Source organism: Synchiropus splendidus, chromosome 1 (assembly GCF_027744825.2).
Source record: "Synchiropus splendidus isolate RoL2022-P1 chromosome 1, RoL_Sspl_1.0, whole genome shotgun sequence".
NCBI classification, from domain to species: Eukaryota; Metazoa; Chordata; class Actinopteri; order Syngnathiformes; family Callionymidae; genus Synchiropus; species Synchiropus splendidus.
In genome coordinates, this window is record NC_071334.1 from 41,208,665 (window position 1) to 41,227,043 (window position 18,379).

The 18,379-nt window shown below is 41.9% G+C and overlaps 1 protein-coding gene across 1 annotated transcript in view; it reads right to left on the minus strand.

Annotated features, from left to right (window-relative positions):
- Positions 1-16,993, minus strand: part of prox1a (prospero homeobox 1a) — a 32,890-nt gene extending 15,897 nt beyond the window's left edge. The window contains exons 1-6 of the mRNA XM_053853172.1: positions 16,694-16,993; positions 14,769-15,159; positions 14,053-14,661; positions 12,708-13,898; positions 8,302-8,409; positions 307-501 (exon numbers count right to left, since the gene is read on the minus strand). Coding sequence (XP_053709147.1) covers positions 307-501; positions 8,302-8,409; positions 12,708-13,898; positions 14,053-14,661; positions 14,769-15,083 — 2,418 coding nt within the window. The 5' untranslated portion in view covers positions 15,084-15,159; positions 16,694-16,993. The remainder of the gene's footprint in view (positions 1-306; positions 502-8,301; positions 8,410-12,707; positions 13,899-14,052; positions 14,662-14,768; positions 15,160-16,693) is intronic.
- Between the last annotated feature and the right edge of the window lie 1,386 nt (positions 16,994-18,379).

Consider the following 18,379-nt stretch of genomic DNA (forward strand, 5'->3'; position numbering starts at 1 on the left):
TAAGGGCCAGCATGTCCCCATTGACCAATATTGGAAGAGAAAAAACAGCCAGAGTGAATGTGACTTCTATAAAATCACTGTGACAAGGACACCCATGCCTCTAGCACTGTCCTCTTTCGCCTCATCGAACACACACAAACACAGGCACACACCACGACATCCACACCTCAGCAAAAATCATGAGGTGACTGTTGCATACGGAACAGCTGACTTGGTAGAGGACGACGCTGAGAGAGTTGGAGGATTTGCTGAATGCAGATGTCGGCATTTCAGAAGAACTAACTTCCCCTGCGTTGTCTTACTTACCTCAAAGTCATTAGCCTTGTTGTAGTGCATGTTGAGCGCCCGGAAAAGCTCGGCTTCACGCCCCACTGTCAGCTCCTCAGCACTGGTCACACCCTCATTGATAGCCTGGCGAGCAAACTTTTCCATCTGGATGTAATAGAACTCCCGGAAGTTGCTGAACCACTTGATCAGCTGGGAGGTGATGCAGCGGTTGAACTGGAAAAATGTAGACAGAAACCATCCTTAAATTTCATCTTGTGAGCCCATCTGAATATAAATATCAAATCCCTCAAGGGTATGTACAGCAAACAGTATTATATTTCCAATATCCAAACCATTTAAAAAATACTAGCTTTTATTTTGTTATTTTCACTCTGATTTACTGTCACTTTCCATTTTGTGATTTTTACTATTCTCCAATGTTTTTGCCAACAAAGAAGCGTTTATTTAATTAAGTTCCCTCATCACGCTTAAGGATTTTGCAAGAGAGAACCTGTTTACCCCATGGAAGTGACATTTTAAGTCATATTAGACAAGACAAGGACACTATTGTTATTTATTTATTTGAACAGTACTCTTATTGAAACTGTCAGTTAGTTAAATAATTAATTATTAGCTTTTGAATATAAATAAATCTAACTGTACCAGAAAGTCTGTATTAATATATACAGCTTGAATTAACCACCGCTTACACGGTTCACACACGCGCACACATGCATACCCGGAGAAAACCCACAGAACATGAAAAGTTCCAGAGCTGGATTCGAACCATGCTAATCACTGCTCCACTGTGCCGTAACTCAGGATTCATCAGCCTAAGAAATGAAGAGGCGCAGGAAACTGCTGAGTGAAAGTGTGCGTGTGTGTAAATGTGCATGTGTGTGGTTGTGCTTGTGTGTGTATGTGTGTGCTAGGTGAAGGGGAAAAACGGCTTTGACACAGAGATTACACCGGGTAATGTTACAAGACATCATCCCACAGGAACAAGGGGGAGATAAGGGGAAAGAGAGACGGGGGACATGAATGGAGAGAGCAAGTAAGAAAAAAGGAATGTGGAGAGGAAAAGAGGATGACGAGAGGGAAATACTTTTTTTTTCATAGAGTGACATAATGGAGTGTAACTGGTGTGTGTTTCTAAGCGAAAAGATATGGAGTGTATTTTACAAAGCATATTAGGGAAAAGCGCAAGTGTGTGTGTATCAAGCGGCTGTTTTGACCCACTAAGAGGGGTCTATGAAAACTCAGCAATTAACAAACACACAAAGACATGTTCATAAAAATCCTCTGACACGCAACATTTGCATACAACTGTTATCATGAAAGCGCTGCATCATTGGTTTGTTTTCAGACTGATGTCCAACTGTTGTAGTCACTAACTGTGCAAGAAAATAATTTCTCATGGGAGCAAAAATTTTCTCTTTGAGCACAGTTTGTGGTGTTTGCTTTGACGTCGTCACACCACTGGCTTTCACTCACTTATTTATTGTAGTCAGCTCTGTTGCACAGTCCAGCAACTAAAGAAAACCCAGGAAAACTGACCAGAGAAACTGATCTATGGTGTGTCATTCCGGATTTCCACTGTTGTGTGTAAAAGAGAGCTGAGGCAAAAGGCAAAGCTCTCTATTTACACATATAAATCCCGAGTCTCAGCTAAGGTCATGACCTGTGGGTCCTGACAGAAAGAACGAGATCCGAGATACAAGTGGCTGAAATGGGATTCCTTCAACTGGTGGCTGGTGTGTCCTGGGTGGAGGGTCGACCCAGGACCAGATGGAGAGACTAAATCTCTTCACTGACTAGGGAGCGTCTCAGGACACCCCAGCTCTCTGTTGAAGCTGCTGGCTACGGATAAACAGGCTCCGCTGTGTATATCAACCAGAGAGCTAGCGAAAGATGGTCAGTCTGCCGTGGGAAATCAGGGGAAAATGTCTGAAGATAAAGGCGTGCAATGTGACGACATCACATTCTGTACACCATTAGACCATTATTAAACCGCAAGCTACCTAAGGGTACTCCAAGGGCACTGCGTGACCCGAAGGGCTACCATTTGATCAGTAAACTCACGAGTTTTCACCATAATAACCAATGATGTAACAAAAATGGAATCACAAAATCAAACATAAAATGGTTATTACATGAAAATGTATTATTATTTTGTTTTTTAAACAGCCCTAGTTCTTTATGGCTTACCTGGTGCCCATGGGCACCATGTTGGTGACCTTTGCTATAGATCTATACTGACGACTCTCACTCACGGTGGGGACTGAGCACTCGTCACGAACATACACACGTCATCCCACACACACAGTTGGAGCAAATGAAACTCCCTAAGATTAGAATAAATTGATGCAAAAGAAAGTAAATTAGAAGCTGTATGTAAACCTCAATACAGTAGAAGCCAGATAAAGTGGATCAAACTGTTGTCCTAGTTAACAATCTGCGTTAGCATTCCGTCAGGATGTTGATGAAGATGGAAAGAAGATACTTGAACAGTAATGTGTTTTCAGGCAGTAACATATCAGGTTTAATAATCAGACATTGCAGTGTGATCTTTTTTGTTCACAACTGTTCCACTGAAGGACAATAACAGTAGTTAAGTTTTCATTTTTCATTTTCATCTGACCCTATGAGCTATTGAGAGTTTAGGTGCACGTGAATCCAGTAAAAAAGTCATGTATTTACTGATCCTTTAGTATGTCCCACGTTTTAAGAAACATTTTATGTACAGGTAAGATCGTGAGAAATTCAAAACCAAAAAAGTAATACATTTTTTGCCATATCACCGACCTGTATCTGCACACCTTTTAAAACAAATTAGTTTGCTGCCATTATTTTATGTAATTAAGCAAACCAAGATAGCCAGGTGTCAGTACCTATGACCATTGCTCCACTGTGACACCTGAAGCTCTTTTCCGCCCACCGTGAAAAAGTGGCTTAAAAAGTGAAAAAGCCACACCTCGACTGAATGTTCAGGCAGTGTGAGTAAGTTGTTCGGTGTTAGCTTGTGCTACCGTACGTTTCATTGCCTTCTCAGGTTTGGGACCAGAATTCCAAACTTGAGAATGAATGTTCATTTCTGGCGTCTCCTGATGGCACCTGAATGACTGCCACTGGTCAGCTTCTGAGGTTGGTTGCACATCTGATAGTTTTGTTAATTGATATTTCTGAGTGAGCACAAACCAGATAAAAGCAGACAGTGATGACACCCCAAACACAAAACTCAATGCTTGAGAGCAGGTTCCTAAGGTTCCAAAACAGACAGCTTGATGTTTTAACGCCATTTTTAATGTTTTCACCCTGGAATGAGTTTTATTTATTTATTTATTTTCATTATGAGACCAAAACAGGGAGGTACAGTGCTGCCGAGTTGGAAAATTTGGAGAGTAGGATAATTGCCATTGGCCAGAAACTGATGGCACCGCACCAGGCGCACAGAATGCCAGCCCCTGCCTCCATAAAACCACCTGCCCTACCACCCACCCACTGACACACCCGACTCATCACTTTCAGCACAAACCAAGACAACAAGAGAGGCCAGAGACAAAGGACAGACAGAGAATAGAGGGTGGCGAAGGGGGGCAAAACGCTGAGCTCGAGGAATGCCATTTTTTGTTTACAACTAAAATGGGGGGAGAGGGACAGTGTCAGAGAAAGTGTCAGGGTGCTCAACCCCCCTCACCTCTTGATGGTGGGTGTTGGCAGCCCCCCCAGGCCCTGTTGGAAGGGCAAACATACACATCCTTTAAGAATCTGCTCACTTCAACCAAATTTGTCAGACCTCTGCAAATTTTGTAGAGGACACTTGAATGTGCACCATCAACATAAATCTTCACATTTCCTGCAGAAGAACGAGGTGCGAGGAACTTTATCCATTAGTGTGTGCTTGCGTGCAGAACAGCAGACTGGCTCTTAAATGAAAGAAAAATCCTCATCATCATTGTACAAGGCCCATGTATGCCGTTATCGTGCTGGACTAAAAGGCCTAGCTTTGTAGTGACTGCCAACATGCCATTTTATGATGAGTCCCATCAAACGCCGTCTCCCTGGAACAATTTGGAGGGAAACTGATCTTTCAGTCCATTGAAACACTTATGCGTAACGTTCTATGCTGAAGGCTGTGTTTTTCGTCAGTGTAGGACGCAGAAGTCCACTTTCCCAACGTCAATACATTGGAGTGAGGATGGGTTGTACATTCAGGCAATGCAAATCTACATGTGACACGAATATCCAAGCTTTTTCCACTATTACCAGATTTTTAGTGCAACAGTGGCGGATCGTACAGAGAGTAGAGATTATATATAATAATCATACTCATGTCATCATATATGCCAGTGTTGTTTTTCTAGGTTTGAGTTTTTCCTCATCTCATGAGATGCCAGAACCACCTCAACACGCTCCTCTCAATGCGGAGAAGCAAAGTGACCGAAGTTCTCACCCGATCTCTACCAGAGACACCTGCCACCCTTGGGAGAAAACTAATTTCAGCCGCTTGTATCCGGGATCTTGTTCTTGCGGTCATGACCCACAGTTCATCACCATGTCATTGAAAGATTATTTTCTTCAATTTGTTAGCTACATTAGCTGTGTAACTTTGTTGGCCGTGGGGACAGCCTGTCGTGAATTGATTCCTGCTGAGACGCTCGAGATGTCTTCAGCTGGTGAACGTGCCGGCCCTAATGGTCACTCAGTGGGACTTGATCATTTATGTGTGTGTCAAGACCCCCTCAGCTGGGAGGACAGCAGCAAGTGAGAGTAAGTGTGTGAGAGACGGAAGGCGCTCCCTGAGCCACTAAGTGTGTAATTAATCCTCCAGTCTTAACAAGCTCCTAATTACTGCAAGCGAGTCTCTCAAGACGAGACAGCCAGCGCAGTCTCATGCTAACATCGTCTGGTCAGTAGGCAAGAGCTTGGATGGCACAATTAACAGTTTCTATATATGTGTGTATGTGTGTGTGCTTGCTCATCTGTGTCTAAAACAGTTGTCAGCTCAACCCACTTCCCACAGCGAGCAGGGCGACATTGTGCATAAGAGGCTCATCTTTAAGAACCAGTTTCCCATAGACCAAGTCCATTCAGGTCCAATTAGGGGAAGCCATTCAGGGCTCTAATTCCCTTACAGTGAATCTGCTTGATCCTCCTAACACATGCTACTTATTGTTTCTCTGGGAAGGAGGGAGGTAGGAGCCAGAGGGAGAGAGAGAAACATTGACCTGGATTTTGGAAATATGGTAATGATGGAGGCAATGAATGCTATGGCTCAATGAATAAACTCCCATACACACACAGTGAAGAAAAGAACAGCCTCTCAAATATTATAATATCCATTTTTTTATTAAGGAAGAAGAATATGTATTTGGTTCCTCCCACTGATAAATATGCCAGGTTAACTTGGATTAGGACTCAGTTAAAACCCAATTTGACAATAATTCATCATTTGCATAAAGTGATAAACAGCAGCACATCTTTTTTTTTTTTTTTTTAATCGGGGCTAAAATGTCTCAGACTAACAAATGAACCAACTGAAAAAAAAACAGTTTTCTTACGCAATTTGAAAATATACTGTACATATAAAGAAAACTAAGAAATTCGGTTTATCATTTAGCGGCATACAATCATTAAAAAAAAAAAAAAAAAAACTCATGCAACTCTGACAGCATCATGAAACAACAATTTGGGTTGCTTAGACAGCCACGCCGCAGAACCGACGCCCTGCATTTCACTCTATTGCTATGGTCAGACATCAATGTTACACACATGTCTGCCTATAAGACAACATTGTTTGAGGCATTAAAATTATGCTAAATATTTATGGTACGATGTTCACTTTAGTCACCATAGTGGAAAAAAAAAACGTTTTTTACCAGAAACAATAGTGTTTGACATGTAGCTCAGTGGTTTGTGTTTTTTATTTATTTATTTATTTTATGAATACTATTACTATTATTATTTATTTATTTTGTTTTGTTTACTGTACGATGTACCGAAGCACTTTCCAAGTTGGTGGGATCCTCCCTGACATTGGCAATAAAGCTTTCTGAAACCTAAAAAAAATAGAGGTACAATACTTCGAACATTAAAGGACTCAAACGATGGTCAGCTGTTCAATGACGTGGGGGCACTTCGAGGTACATCACAGTCCAAACATCTGTTCTGAAGTCATGGTTTGGAAATGACTCAACAATATATACTGTATTAATCGACATCAATCAGTAAAACAGAACCCAAAGGATATGGACATTATCCGGTGAGTCATTTGCCAAATTATAGTCGAAAGCCAGTTGAATATCTGCAGTACTGACTGTGATTATTGCAATTAAGCTGATAATTGATTAATTACACAAATAGAGAGTGTTTTCACTGAAGCCATTGGTCACTGGCTTTAATGTTCAAAAATGATTAAAAACAAGGAGTCGCCACCATTAAACATCGGCTAATTACTTAATCAACGAGTATAATTAATGACTAACAACTTGGTTGCGAAGTAATGTGTGTGGTGGGTGAAAGTATGTGTACAGTTCTACAAGTCTGTATGAGTGGATGACAATGAAAATATATTTAGGCCTTTGTAAACAATATATATATATATATATATATATATATATTCAATTAAAAAAAGAAGCGCCATTGAGAGTAAAATATCGATACATTTCCAAAAGAAAGCTTGTCCGTGAAACAAGCTTTTCTAAATGAAAGTAGACAATATTCCTGTGTTTTTCATATGAAGAGGCAGTTTTCAAAGACACAGTTCCAAATACAATGGCACTTTCTGTTTGCTACACTCATGAAGTGCTACACAGATTGTAGACAGTGAGTGAGACTGATTTTGAGTCCCAAAATATATTTGACGCATGCTTCACTATAAAATAAAATAAAATAAAATAAAATAAAATAAAATAAAATAAAATAAAATAAAATAAAATAAAATAAAATATTTCATGGCTTGTATTCTGGAATTGTTGACCTCGAAATAACATACATTGATTTGATTAGATCCCAGTGGTGCTTAACCCTTTGTCATTGTTCATATTGAACCAGGGCATTCCATTCTATATTTCTTTTGAGACCGTTAAATAGCTGTGAACCAGCATGATCGCTCCTCCTCATTTGTCATTTAAATAGAACATCACTGCATCCCTGCATTGGAAAGGAAACAAAAACAGCAATCGAAATGTAAACCTGTTGTAGCACTGTTGTTGATCTGCTGCCACTGCTGAGTTCCTGCTAATATCACATAATGGACTCAGCTGTTGATGAGGGTAGCAACCCTGTGTTTGCCTAGCAACCCAGAGTGCCAGTGACCCCTGTTGCCTTGGCAGCCCATATGGCTGTGGCACTGCCATGAGAAAATGGTCAACCCGACGAGTCAAACGATCGTTGGTGTAGGTGTTTATGAGGTTATGAGGTCTTTGTATCGTATGTTATGGTCATTTGAGCATCCCAACCACAAAGAGATAGATGAGAGATGAGACTCTTCCGGACTGCCTCCTTTGTACTAACAAACACACTGTGAATGAATTAAGCACTTTTCAGCAATTCATATTTTCAAAGGTTCTCCTAAAAAAAGGATTACGTGGAAAGGATATCTGTCTGAACTGGGTGACATGGAAATGAGGGTTAAGGTTAGAGGAGGTGGTGCAGGAGTGTTTGTGGGTGTGGGAGTTCGGGGGAGGTGTTGTGATTAAGGCCAGACATTCTAATTATGCTGCAACGATGTGACAGACTGAGACGTCCATCTGCACCCGCGACTCCAAAAACACACACGCGAGCACTCACACATAGTCTGAGCCAAATTGCTACAGTGGCATGTTACAGCGCATGCTAAGACCTCGCAATTGTAATGATTTTTTTTTTCCAGAAAGATCATTTAGTCTTAAAACATTTCCACTGCAACTCAATCATGACTGGTGTTATAACAATGAAGTGTCACATATTGATTGTTGTCTTTACTAGAGAACTTAAATTTGTTTTAGCACCCACATTTATTCACAATTATCAGAGTTTTCCCAAACCTCTTACCTTGACGTCCGAGAAGAACATCTTCAGCATGTTGGATGACGGGTAGCGGGTGTAAAAGAACATCAGCTTGGCCTTTTTCAAATGGTTGGGAGACAAACCTTCCTGAATCTGGAATCAAAACCGTTAAGGAAAAGTCTTTGTTTCAGCACACAGGCAATTAGAGATGTATATACTGAGAACTAACTGACCTATTTATTTCATTCATTAGCAGCCAGAATAAATGGCTGCAGTGTACACATTTGAGGCACGTCTCGACAAAATGCAATACAATCCTTCAATTACTAAAGCAGGGACGCGCAATATTAATAATACTTCTTGAATCGTTAATTTCCAAATTCAAATGCCGACCGCTCAAAGCTGTGCAAGGCTACAACTCTTTTCTCTAGTACAGAAAAGGGTGAGTTTGTTTGATAGGGTGGTTGAAAATTCCGTGAAACCCATTTTCAATAAGCACCTGCTGGCTTTGGAGTAAATCCCGCTGTCGGCACACATTCTTGTGGTGATATTTCAATGATGAAAACAATAATTGAGGAGGCCCGCGAATGCGTTGGTGCGCGTGTGTCAACAGCTGTGCCTTGCCACGCTGCCATTACCCCACCGCATTAATAGCCCTATAATCTATCAGAGAAGACGAGGCAATCAATGGAACCCCCCGCAAGGTCAATTAGCGAGCAAACATACATTTGCACGTGGATAGACCCGATGTGGCTCCAAGTGTGGGGAGCTGGTCAGAGAGGAAGTGGATTTTCCGGCGATCATTTCACTGAGAAGCATTCTCAGTTCTCTGTAACAGTGTTCTTTGGTGCCTCATAAGCAAACCAAACAGTCAAGTTAAATGTCACAAGTGCATTCAATCAATTCATTTTCATTGCAATGCAGAGTAAAATATCAACAATTTAGAGTCCGTTTTTTTTCAGGTGTCACCAGGATTTAATGTGAGCGCCTTGGCTTGATTTTGTCTCTGCTGATGAGTAATACGCCGTATTCTCCAGACTACATGTAAAAGTTTTGCTGGTCCTGTGACTTATACCAAGGTGCGACTGGTGAATATTACTATATATAATCTCGCATGGTCTTAAATGTTATTTCACAGTGACCGACATGACCAAGGAGTAAACGTGACATCATGTCAGAGATGTGACCCAATAAGCTTGATTCTCTCACAAATGTTTGATCATCCATGATAACGTGTCAGGAAAACATAAGATGTATCACAGAAATGGGCATGATGTTGGTGTTTTTTTTGTGCATTTCAAAGGATTAAAGACTTGATTTTGAAGACAAAATCGCAGCAGGTTAGTTCAACGTGAGCGTGCATGTTCCATCTTTTTGTAAATATTTTAGACTACTATGTCGTATCTTATGGAGGTGTTGGGGACCTCTAGGGATATTATGTATTTAAAATCTGGGTCTTTGCAACCCATGGCAGCCATTACAGCTGTGAGTTTTCAATTTTTTGCGTGTGTACAAGAAATTTCTCTGGGATTTCTTGTCATGATTTAAATTGCAGCCATTTGTCCACGCAATCTTTGCAAATCACCCTGTTGTCGACGTATCATTACAGATATACTTGTGTACACTGTGATACACGATGAATATATGTGAGTGTGACTGACTGTGAGTCAGTTTTTGTGAGTGACACCATCACTGACTTCATCAATCATTAAACAGCAGACACATGGGTTTAGCGGACACAGACGCTATTGACTGATGAATATTCATATCAACCTGATAGAAGGTCTTCTGGGATTTTTCAGTGTTCTGTCATTTAATTACTGCACCCGTTGACGCACTTAAGGTGTGAATGAATTGTGAGTGTTCAGTTAAAACTGCTTAGGAGTCAGAAATTTACAATCCATGCTTTTATAAATTCACTTCTGAAACAGTGAGGCTCACTGCATCAACTGTAAATTGACCTTACTTGTGAGTGTGTCTGTGCGTAGGACTGGCTTTGGGAGAAAGAGGAGGTGCAGAGCAATACATTCATAAATGAATGAAGGACATCTGCTCTGTTCTGTACAAATGATTAAAGATACACAGACCTGAGGGTGTGTTTTATCATATAGATGTGCATAGGTGCACGGGCCAATCCCAAACAGCACGTGGGGACTCTGCGTAGCGTTTAGGATAGACCTTTTAATGCTTGGGTGTCCGATCCTTACCAATTTAGTCTTTTTTGTCTGAACTATTTTACAGATAATCAATTTTTGGACAAAGAGGTTCATAGAAAATCACTTTGAATTGAATTTTTGGACCAAATGTTCAAATAATAAATACATATCTAGGGGCTCAAACAACCAATGACCTCTGACCTTCCTATTCCATAGCACAGAAACACGAACTCATGCAACCAACTACTCACACTTAAAAATAGACCGTTTCATCACCCTGCAGAGAACAAGGAAACTTTGCCATTTTTTTGGTTCAAAATCATGATGATACAACATCCAACGCTTCATATGACTTAACAACATGACCCCGTGACTCAAAGTGACAAGGACAGGTAAGAATCCTGATCTCAGAGTGATCAGGGATTGGAGGAATTCATAAACTGTGGCTTTAAGCTCCATTATTTCATCCATTAAGATGGTCTTGTGCTATTGGAAAAAGTCTGTTTTTGTCTACATCAGCTCAGTTACTTTCAAGGTAGAGATCAAATTACAATGTTAACAATAAAAATGTGTTCAGTTGGTTCAAATTATTTTACAGCAACACAAAGACTATACTGGACAAATCAACTTCCTTTCTAAAATCCAGTGCTGTGTAGTTATACTCCAGACTTAAAAACAAAATACTAGGTATATGTCAAAAGAGGTCACAACTTTCGAAATACTAATGTTGACCATCAAAATTCATTTCTCCCTTCAAACGCCACCATTTTGGAAAGAAATTAACGGTACAATCATGAGGAGGGTCAAATAGTTCTTTTTGCCATTAAAGCAGCTTTGAAGACGTGATCAAATCCTCATTGTGGCTACTCTGTTTGTAGGGTTCAAAGTCTTGTTTTTCTTTTCACTTTGTTCTTCAAACGTGTTTGCATGTGTGTGTGCGTGTGTGTGTGTGTGTGAGAGAGAGAGAGAGAGAGCTTGAGTGTGTGTGGCAGAAGCCCTCTCCATATGAAAGGTTAGGAGTGAAAAGATAAACAGCCACCTCGAAACACCTGGCCACACATTATGTAAGGGAGTGCGTGCGCATGTGCGTGTCTCAAAACAAGACAGAGGTAAAACACCAGCAGCTGTCAAGCAAATGCACGATTGAGACATGGGAGTCATCATTTCTTTTAAAAATGAAATCCACCAGAAAATCTCTACTGAGACATTGTACCCCCTTTGCTGGCTCATTTGCGCCACTCTGGTCATTGAACCATGTTTTTCCCTGTGACACAAATTTGGTCAACTTGAGTCCTAAGGTCTAAGATACAATATGTATGTAAGAGAGCTATTGTGAGCATTGGCGTGTGTCTGTGTGAGATTGCTGGCCTTTTCTTCCAACCATTGAACGCCATAATATGTTGCTCCCACTTAAAAGAGCTGGATAGAAGACACGCAACCTGTTTAATCTTTCCCTTTTTAAGATCGGATATCCTGTTTCATCTAGAACACTCAACAACAAAACAAAAAGGTGCATTGTAGGAAAAATAAATTCACATCCATTGATGTCGCAGATCTTCTAAGATCTGTTAGCTTTTCATGTGCATGAAGTGTAATTCATCACAAAAAGTAATATATGACAGAATACATTTCGTGATTGTTATTTTGTTGTGGTTTAGTTTAGCCATTATTAACACGGGTGCAAGTTCAAGGTCCTCACAGACGATCGCTGGAACGACTAAAAACTGAAATTAATGAGGAAAAAAAAATCTTTGTGATGATTGCATTTTTTTCCGTGTATTTATAATTTGATTTCCATCCTGAATGTGTATTATGTATTAAGCTTCCTTGAGGAACTTTTTTATGCACTTTTTGAGCATGTATCAAAGCCGTCTGCACATATACCAGGCATTGCTAGAGATTAAAACGCTTTCACTATTTAAGTGCATCAAAGAGAGTCATCAGGAATGTTTTTGTTTTGTTATATGGTCAAATTTAGTTTCTGCAAACAAAAATATTTGATGTTGTGAATGTATTTACGGCGCATTCCCGAGTCACGAAATGCACAATGATGAGATTCAACATCCTTGGGAAAGGAAAGTATACTGCAAGCTGATATCTAATCGTAGTCACTTGTGTCAAGCTTGATTCTGCAGCGAGATTAAACAGTCATATTCATTTTCTGAAACGGTCTACAGCTATTTTAAGCAGTGGTTACAGTATTACTCAGCACACAGAAGACCACATTGTGCCACTCAAAATATATACAGTATATATATATGTTTTCATCATGCAACCTCGTAATGAAAAGGATACCGTGCTGCTGGAGTATGGCGATATATCAGCCATGTCTTGGAGGTCGCCACACTCTGACTTGATGATGGACAGCGAAAGGTTCTCATGATGGCTCGGGGAGCTTTGTCTGTGATGGTGGTGACTGAGATGACCTCCTCCCAGGGAAGCCATTTTGGTTCTGAGGCTGACGTTTTCCCGAGTCATGTTTAAAGAGTCGGGTGAGGATCGGTGGTGGTCTTTCGGAGCTGGAGGGTAACCGCCACTGTGTGAACCAAGGGGGTTGTGGAAGGGGTAGCCCATCAGAGGAAGTGGGAAAGGGTGGCGAAAGGATGGAGGGCTGAATCCAAGTGAGGCTGTCAGAGGTGAAGGGTGGAGTGAGGGGTGGTGAGGTGAGGGAGGTGGTGGGAGAGAAGAGTTGCTCTCTCCTCCGCTGCTTTTGCGCACAACCAGTGGCAGTGCCTCGGTCTGATCATTGGGTGTACGCACACCACTAAGTCTGCCACTCAAATTGTTGAAGGAGTCCAGAGGGCTGGGGACAATAACGTCACCAAAGCAGTGCAGCCTTTGAGTTGATGGGTGGTAATTTGGATGGGGGCTTCCGTCCCCATTCAGACTGATGCCCAGAGCACCAGCATGGAATCGTGAGTCCGGGGTGAGGGAGGGCAGAGGGGTGAAGGGTGGCGGACATGAAGAGGAGTTTGATGAGGAGGATGGGGCTGCAGGTGTACTACTAAGGCAGCCATGATGGTTGCTAATGGCCTGTTTGGGTGAAGAGAAACCCTTTACCACTGTGTCGACGACCTGTGACACGGCACAGTTCAGCTCCTGTTTCAGAGTCTCAGCCAGCTGTTGGCCTCCCCCTGTAGACTCCCTCCTTCTTATCACTCTGACTCCAATTCTTTCCTCTTCATCTCGACCCTCCACTTCCTCCTCCATCTCGCCATCCATCAAGTTCTGTTCTCGGAGCAGTGCTCTGGCCCGGTCTAAAAACAAACCTGGATCGAGATCAGACAGGTCCTCCTGACTCGGCATCCTCTGGTCCCGGTGCCGCTCCTCCAGGCCATCAGAGCGAATACTGTCCTCTGACATGTTCCCATCCTCATCCCTTTCACCTCCTCTATCTCCTCTGTTATTCTCCACGTTCTCCTCCTCTTCTTCTGTCTCAGAGTCGTAGATCTGGTAGAACTTTTCCTGAAGTTGCCGTAATTGTTTCTGAAAAAAAAAAAAAAAAAGTCAAATCTACGGCACAAGTAATTGCCGGGTGATGCCCAAAGTTTTCTGCGAAGAACAGAAGCACTTGGACAATAAATCAGATGAAGACAATGGTAAAATGAGATTTTAGATCCAATCTTTGTTGGCAAAATACCTGCATGTCTTCCAGCTGCAGCCTCAACTGCCGACGCTCCTCCTGCCGCTGCTCCTGCCTGGAACACACCAGCTGTGTGAAGCTATGCTGCTGCTGTGGCAGCCGCTGCTTCCGTTTGTTTTCCCGATAAACCTCAACGGCAGTGACCGTACCACCCCTAGACCTGGGAGGGCTCAACAGGGAGGAAGGACGGTCACTCCGGCTGTGGTTGCAACTGCTGTTCCCGTCACCTCTGTGGTCAATGCTGCTGTTGTTGCTATTGTTGGCGTTGTCGCAGTGGCTTTCTGATACATGGTCTTCAGCATTGGGGCGGACCAGTGGTGAGTGGCTCATGCCACGAATTATGTTCTCCACTCGAGCTCGCTTGGCACGGAGATGTTCATCTGAAAGCCGATCTAAGTCAAAGGAGGAGAGGGCGAGGGGCTGCGACGGAGCATGAGAGCTTAGAATTGCGGAAGGTAGCGGCCGTCCAAAAGAGGAGGAAGAAGAAGGAGGATGAGGATGGCCGGGAGAGCAGTCAGAGGGGCTGTCGCCGTCTCGTGAAGAAGAGTTGCTACAGGCGTCCTCAGCCTGGATCTCTGAGCCCCCACTGGACAAAGCCCCATTGCCCTACAAGTACACAGAAGAGCGTGCATTCTGAGCAGGTTGACAATGATGATGAGGAGAGTTGAAGACAAAAATAAACATGATATTATATAGTTGGGTGTTGGGCGTACCTGGAAGCCAGAATCACTGCCTCCATTCTTGCCCATGTTATTCTTCAGAAGCTGAGAGATAATGGTGGCTCCAGCAAAAGGCATCAGCGTATCTTCATAGGAGTTTGCCCTCTTCAGCAACTTCCTCAGAACATTTGACTTCTGTGTGTCACCGGAGCAGTCTCCATCCTGATCGAGGCCATGTGACTGGTTCATGCTGCCCAGTAGGTTCTCCCTGGCACGAGTGAATATACCTACAGTCCTCTTTACCCCGATGTCAACACGTCGGCGCTTTGTCTGTCTTGTTACAACGGCGACGCTGTCATGATCAGGCATCACGCAGAAGATTTAAAATAACATGACCAAGGGTCTTCACACACTCACACAGGGGCAGATGAAGGAGAGCAGCAGCCTGGCAAGAAATGGAAAACAGTTTCTGTATTTTAGCCTGACATATGTATTATTATCTTCTATGTCTCTTTTAATATAATGTTTAATGAGAAATATTTTTTGGCTCTTTATGGATTGTATTATTCTTTTGTCATATCATCACAATATTTAGCAACTTTGATTTATAGTTAAGCTCTTTTTACTATCTTAACAGACAGGGAGTCACATGGGGAGCTTTGATAAAATACACATCAGTATGACTGACCTGAAAAGGCAAGGCTTTCACAATAATTCACAGGATTTTTCTTTCTTCTTCTTTTTTTTATTCCACACCCATTAATAGCTGCTGCACTATGATTTTTTTTTTTTCCAAAGGTGACTATCTACATCCCAATAACTCTACATGTAAGAAAGAATGAAGTACGATTCAACGGTTCTATCAAGAATCTCTTGCGAATCTACCAGATATTCACTTTACCGTCAAATGACATCCTCATAAGATAAGAAAAAAAAACAACTTTCTCTTGCAGTTTTATATTCATGAAATAAGTTGCGAACGACCCCTGCCGCCCTTTAGACGTTTGCATGAATTTTGCTTGCGATTTGAGGGTCAGGTGCATGCAAATATTTCACAAATAAGTTTTGCCAAAGGAGAGAGCAGTTCCTCTCCGGTGTCAGACATGTTAGATGTCCTTCCCTAAACAGCGAACCAAAGACATTTTGGACAACTCTTTGTGTCCGAGATTGAGCGGTGTTTGCGTCATTTGGCGACTGTCCTATTAGGACGATGAACTTTTCTTCTGAAACATAGACCAAATTTCGGGTATTTTTTCTTTACGCTGAACACGAAAGTAGAACTGAGATTGTGCCAGTGGTTTTCTGTCACACTGATGACTTCTCTCCTTGTTTTGTAAAGACATGAAGAGTGAAACTCATCTTAGAGCAAATAAGTCAACACCGCTGGTCATACTGGCATCAGTCAGTCTGCTTCGTCGCCCTCATGCTGTAACGAATTAATACTTCTTATGCTTGGAACTTAATAAACTTTCATTTGCCGCTTCGCAAAAATACACTTTGCGCAAATAAATTCAGATACCTCATGACATAAAATGCCGTGTTTAACCTAACTTTGGGAAACAAGTTTGAGGTCTCAATTTTGTTCGTCTTCTAGATTTTAAGTTTCGCCACCAACGCATGTCCACGTAAATAAAAGCACTCGCTGATGAATGTTAATCCACGGTGCTCACTTGAAATTGGTCAAACGAATTCACCTTTACGCACTACTTTCACGCGTCATGACACATTTTTCGACCCCGCTTACAGTGTGGCGCACAGCTGAGAGCAAAGCATCAAATTCCCTAAATTCAACACGTTCCAAGAAACGCCATAATGTCTGATGACGGTGGCCGGTTTCAGGTTAGAATTGTATATATCTCGGTCGGACGGGGAAAACAAAGTTCTGCCTGAGGTTGTCTCGGATGGGCACGCGGTACAAGCTGGCTCAGTCATGAAGACGGTCCAACATTAAACTCAGAGATCACAAGAGTTCCACTTACTTGTTTCTCAGTCGAAGAAGACGCGAAAAACAAGGTCCGCGTGTCGCTGTGTGTGTGTGTGTGTGTCTGCGTAGATGGGAGAGAGACACGGTGCTCCAAGAAAGTGTGTGTGATCTGGAGAGAGTGAGAGACATAGATGAATGGAGAGAGACAGGTCGGAAAAAGAGAGACGCAGAGTGTAAGAGAGAGAGTTTGCTCTTGTGCGCCGCTCTCCTCCGGGGATGGAAGTGTTCCGCTTCGAGCGCAACAAGCCCACTCGTGTTTTCTCCCTCTCACGCTTTGCAAGACTCCCGGCAAGACTCAAGAAGAGACGCACATGAAGGATAAGTGAAGACGCTGCGTCACTGGCCCCGGAGTGAGGTAACGACGCCACCTGACCAATAAGAAGACGGAACCGCGGACGCTGGATTTGGTTTATAAAGAGCGACTCGGAGCAGCAAGATGAGGCAAGAGCGCACAAACTGCCAGGTCAATGAAAAGACTTTGCTTATAGTGCTCATTAACTACTTTTGACTCTTTTTTAAGGGTCACTGACTTGGTGCGAGACAATCGAATAATAAAGTCATTGATTATGTGCTCAGACTAGATTTATGGTTATTGAAGTGCATTTTAATGCGAAATCACTTTTTATTGCACTTGTAAAGCTGAAATGAAACACATTTAAGACCCCTGTTTGATCTCATATCAGGGTTCATGCGCGGACTAACTCTGCAAAAGACAAAATCTTAATAAAACTAAACAACAATTTGACTTATAGATAATAATATCTGCTTGGCCATTTGGTAAGTTTCAAGAAAAAATTGAAGCCGACAGCCATTCCACAATTTCAAGCACTAGACGGGTATTTAATTGACTTCGTGATAAAAAAAAAAACGGAACGGCCTTTTTTGGTCATTAAAAATGACTCGTGTGGGCTGATATGACTGAAATTAATTTGAAAATTCGGCCAAACTTTATTAACTTTTAAATTAATTACATATATCACTTCACCCTGACTGAAAACAAGTACCTGTAAAACAAAACCCATAATCAAGTTAATTTGTTATTCGTGGAATTGGCTGAATGAGTATTTTGAGTATTTGATTCTTTGATTCTTCTTGTTATTTCGAAAATTAACTTAAAAGGACACAAATGATGTTCAGAATAATATTTTAATCAAGAACACCTCTGTCGCGGGTGGAAACCTTTTTTAAGAAAAATATTGATATATCTGTGTTTACTTGGACTATATTGTTCCACAATTATCTATTTTTTATTAGTGTTTATTTATGTAGCGTCTGTTACAGCATTGCAATCCAATTTGCGCTCGATCTAAGTCCAACGTCTATAATTTCCTTTGATATATTTCAGGAATTCAACGAAAGTGAAACATGTTTTCCTGGAGAAACCACGGGGAATGCACACGGGCCGAGACTCTCTTCCGATCTGACCGCAGTTATTTGGCACGCACTGACGTTGCGGGCTGCTCTTTTCATGTCACAAATGCGCTGGGAAATAAAGATGTGACCTATTTCGCCGCGGGTGATGTCGCGTTCTATTGTTTGGCAACTTTGAAATAATATTTCTGCGAATTTAAGTGCAAAGGTACCACGGGCAGCGGAAACCATTTTTCTTACAGAGACACCCCGTCAGAATTAAAAATTGAGATTATAGCGTGAACAGCTTTTTTGTGGGGGAATTGGAGTT